We start from the raw sequence: 5093 nt of genomic DNA, 5'->3' as shown, positions 1-5093 counted from the left end.
TATTTACTGACCATATGGGTCTTAAATAAAAGGTATTGTAGAATACGAATCTGATATCCAGACGTGGGACCAAGTGTTTGGGGGCCGCCCATCCCCGAGAACATCCCCCTAAGAGGACAAATTTACAACCATAGCAATATGGGGCTCAAATGAAAGGTCTTTGGAAGTAAAGCACGAATCTGATATCAATATTCAGGAAAAGTGTCTATGGGGCCACCCCACCCCCATAACACTACCCAAATAGGAAGTATTAGCTGACCATTGCAATATGAGGCTCAAATAAGAGTTTTCTTAGAGTAGAACCCCAATCTGATATATTTTCGAAGTCAAGTCACTGAGTGGCAGCCCCATCCGGCAAAACACCCTCCAAACCGATCATATTTGCCGACTATGGAAACATGGGGCTCAAATGAAAGGTATTTGGGAGTAGACCATGAATCTGAAATCAACATTCGGGACTGTCTAGGGAACGTCCCACCACAATAACAACCCCCAAATAGGACGTATTTGCTCACCAAGACAATTTGGGTCTTCAAGACAATGGAGCTCGATATTCATAGTTTTAAGGGCCCATACCCCAAACCGGACATATTTGCTGATTTTTGCAATAAGGGATTTAAATGAATGGTATTTGAGATTAGAAAACGAATTTGATATCCAATTTTGAGGCCCATGGCAATAAGGGGTTCAAATAAATGGTATATAGATATATGAGAATAAAGCACTATGCTAATATATTTTCAGGGCTTAGTGTTTAAGGGACCACCCCACTATCCACAAGACCCCTAAATCGAGCATGTTTACCGACCATGTCAATGTGGGACTAAAATGAAAGATATTGGGGTGTAGAGCAAGAATTGATACCCATCCTAAAATACCCTCTCCCAAAATACCCCCCAAAAAGGGATATTTTTTACTGACCATCGCAATATGGGGCTTAAATATAGATATTTGGGAGTAGAATACGAATTTGATATCCAATTTTGGGGCCATGTGTTTGGGGGACGCCTCATCGTGTAAACTCCCCTATGGGGTTGAAATAAATGGTATTTGAAAGAAGAGCACAATGTTGATATTTTTCAGGGCCAAGTGTCTGGGGAACCACCTTACCCCCGAAAACACCTCTAAATCAGACGTCATGAGAATATCGGGCTGAAATAAAGTATTTTAAGAATGGAGTTCATCTTACATCCAAACTTAAATTTGTAAACCAATAAAGATCATATGAGATTCTGATAAAGGCACTTATATTGTTAACCAGTTAGTTAAGCGATATACTATTTTCGTAGCATTGTATTTCACTAAAAGCTCTTTAATTGTCGAAAATAAAGATTCAGAGGAACATTTTGTCCATATAAAGTAAAAGAAGGCGCAGCGGAGCGGGCCCGGTTCAGCTAGTACATATATATACTTATGTTTGATCCTCGTAGTATCCCAAGATGATTCACGAAAACACTGTGGAACGAAAAAAAATACCCGCAGATATTTCCTATTGATGTTGGTCGTTGGGGATTGCAAATCTGGAATAAGCTCCCACATAAAGTGACCCTTTAATTTCGTGGGCCCCTAGAAACCACAATTACTATCCGATTTGGCTGAAATTTTATACGTAATGTTCTGTTACGACTTTCAACAACTGTGCTCAGTAAGATTCAAATCCATATATAACCTGATATAGCTCCCATATAAACCGATCACCAGACTAGTCATCTACGGCCCCAAGATGGCAACAATTTTGTATGTAATGTTTACATGGATCCTTGAACTAAGTTAATTTGTATAAATTTTTAGTATGATCCATGGTGGTGGGTTTTCAAGATTTGACCCGGCCGAGCTTTGCACATTTGGACTAGTTAGGTTCCCCATTTCCCAAATGTAGAGTCTTTAGCTCATAAAAAACACCCCTTAATTACCCGATTTCGAAATTTGAAACAGTGAGTTGCACTACAGTGGAGGCCACCGTAGCGCATAGGTTAGCAAGTCCGCCTATGACGCTGAACGCCTGGGTTCGAATCCTGGTGAGACCATCATAAACAAATTTTTCAGCTACGGTTATCCCCTCCTAATGCTGGCGACATTTGTGAGGTATAATGGCGTATAAAAACTTCTCCCCAAAGAGATGTCGCACTGTATCATGCCGTTCGGATTAGGCTATTAAAAGGAGGCTCCCTATCATTGAGCTTAAAACTTAAATCGGACAGCACTTGAGTTGCAAATGTTGCTTAAACACGTCAATTAAATTTTCATCTCTCTGGAATGGTACTCCATTCAAGCGAATTTCACAAGCCAAAGGTGCATTTTTTTGCTTTAGAAATTGTTTTTGGAGTTGCACTATTTCAGATTGTGTTATAGTGAATTCATTTTTATTAGTATTCTTTATAATCATTTTCATCATAAAATTTACATCAGTTTTTTCCACCTTTAACATCGGCTATCAATTATCTGTGTTGTAGCCAGGTTTTGCTTTATTCAAATGTATTAATCGTCCCAAGACTGTTATCTGGGCTACAAGTTCTTTCTCATAGATAATTTTATGTATGGTTTTGAAAGAGCCCTCGGGAAAGAATGTCGGTAAGCCTTGCAAATCAAGACTATATCTGGTTAAGGTATAATTGAAATTCTGAAAAGCAAAAATTATTTGATTATCAAATTCCCATTCAAGTAACGCAAATCACTTAACCTTGCAGAAAGGACATTTCGGCACAACATTGAGATATTTTTTAATATTGTCCATATATATACTCTTTTTCATGAAATTGAAAACATCACATACATTCACCGTAATATCTATAACGGTCATACGAGGCATATTTTTTCTATCATAGAAAACAATGGTTCGAACGGAAAAACTGGCTATTTCTTTGGCGAGTATCAGACGCCCATTAAGCAATGCTTCACTTGCATTGGTTTTTGTTAAAGAGCACGCTAAGTTCATAATTATAGATGAATTATGCTGGCAATTGATATTGGTGAATAAAACAAAATATTTGGGCTGGAATGAAAGTGAAGGTTAGGAATACTATATACAATGGAATTGTAATGAAAATTACCTGGGCTTCTGCAACCACAGGCTTGCATATCCACAAGACCAAGAGCGTGAAAAATGGTTTGATCATATTTAACTTCCTTTTGTCGAATGACATAGCAATTGTTGATATTTCCATTGTGATATGCTTGGAGTTGGATAACGTTTAACTAAAAAGAGTTTATAGAAACTATTGATATTTTGCAGATGCGGCTATTGCGGCTATATGCGAATAAATGGTGGGGAAGATTATCCCTAATCAAAGGCATGCACTTTTCACTCATTCGTAGTTGATTGTACTCTTTATTTAGTGAGTTCATACAAGTTTTGTATTATTTATATTAAAATGATTATATATGTATAAAGACCTTATAAATGATCCATATTTAAACGATTTATAATACGTATTTAAAAACAAAATGATATGACCCAAGAAAAAAAATTTATTGTACCCGCCAAAAAATAAACCATGGTGCTGCTATGTCTGGATACAGATTATAATTGGGCTGGTTACTAAAATGAGTAGAGGCTTTTCATTGTCAGACACAGGTGATAATGTCAGAGGAATGCATATCAGCGATAATATCTTCCGGTGCCTCGTTGTCCGCTGGGGAATGTCTCGGAAAAAATTAATGTCCAGGAGTATTTCTAGGGTTTCCTCACTATACACTGTCCAAACATTATAATAGTTGCGGAGTTTGAGTTCATTTTCATTAGAATCCATAGTGGTTGGTAACCAAGATTAAATTATCGAATTTTTGCTTGCTTTGATTGATTCATACATATATCAATCTTTCCCTAACATTCACTAACAAAATGTTAGACTAAGCAAACAACCTCATTAATTAGTTAAGTTTGTCACACAACTTACTGATTCTCGTTAATTAAAATATCAACATTTTCATTATAAAGTCTTTTTTACACATGAAGGTTTGCTTTATTAAAACTTCATATTCTTCTTTTTAAATATTTTCATGATAAATATAAAGACATTTTTGTTTATTCTCACAAGTTTTATTATTCATCTGTTTTGTTAGTTTTGACTTCCTTTATATGTATTACTTGTCCCAAGACTTTTATTTGGGCTGAAAGTTCATTCTCATAGATAATTTGATGTACGGATTTGAAAGAACCTTCAGGAAAAAATGAGGGCAACCCCCGTAAATCAACAGCGTATTCATTTAAGGTATAATTGAAGTTCTGTAAAGAAGAAAAGCATTAGACTTTGTATTGTTTAGAGAGGTTCTTTTAAGTGAACGAAAAGAACTTTACTTTCCAAAGAGGACATTTCGGTACAACATTGAGATATTTCTTAAAATTCTCCATGTATAAAGAGACAATTTTATTCTTCACCATTAAATTTAAAACCTCACACATGTTCACTGTAATGTCGGCAAGGGTCATGCGAGGCATATTTTTGCGATTAAAGAGCACAATGGTACGAATCGAAAAATTGGGTATGTCATTAGCCAGCAACAGCCGTCCATTGATTAAGGTTTTATTGTCTGTTGCTTTTTTCAAGGAGCACACTAAGGTTTCAATTGCAGACGAGTTATGCTGGCAGTTAATATTGGTAAATTCAATATAGTAGTTTTGCTAGAATCAAAGTGAAGATTACTAATTCTTCCAAAGAAGTAAGCGATTATTACCTGCCCTCCAACAATAGCAGGATTGCATATCCAAAATAGTGAGACCATCATTATTGATTGAATGGAATTTAATGTCCAATTGTCGCAAGACATTGTTATTGTTGAAATTTCAATTGTACGCTTTGCTTCAATGTTTTAGGTAAACTGTTCATATTTGATTGAAGTATCGTTTATGTTTATGGTTTGCTTCATTGATATCTACATATAAAATTTTTTTAATTAAATTGTTTCAATTTCGAAAATATTGATCTCAATTAATGATTGGCAAAATTGTGCCTAAGAAGAGGGCACGCATCCGCAAATGCCGGAACTCATTATTTTGAATTTAAAATGTATATTTCATACAGACAAATCATTCAAGGTTTCGTGGGGCTTGAACTCATTAATAGACAATTATTTTGAACAAAAAAAAAAAAAAA

General features: G+C 35.6%; 1 protein-coding gene across 1 annotated transcript; it reads right to left on the bottom strand.

Moving 5' to 3' along the window:
* Positions 1-4042: 4042 nt before the first annotated feature.
* LOC106081757 (uncharacterized) lies at positions 4043-4767 on the bottom strand. Its single transcript, XM_013243947.2, has 3 exons — positions 4675-4767; positions 4298-4621; positions 4043-4225 (listed from the first exon to the last, which is right to left on the bottom strand). The coding sequence occupies exons 1-3, from the start codon at positions 4765-4767 to the stop codon at positions 4043-4045; spliced, it is 600 nt and encodes a 199-aa protein (XP_013099401.2).
* Between the last annotated feature and the right edge of the window lie 326 nt (positions 4768-5093).

The sequence above is a fragment of the Stomoxys calcitrans genome, chromosome 3 (genome assembly GCF_963082655.1).
Source record: "Stomoxys calcitrans chromosome 3, idStoCalc2.1, whole genome shotgun sequence".
Classification (NCBI taxonomy): domain Eukaryota; kingdom Metazoa; phylum Arthropoda; class Insecta; order Diptera; family Muscidae; genus Stomoxys; species Stomoxys calcitrans.
The sequence above is the reverse complement of the archived record's forward strand: the minus strand, read 5'-3'. Positions and strand labels throughout refer to the sequence as shown.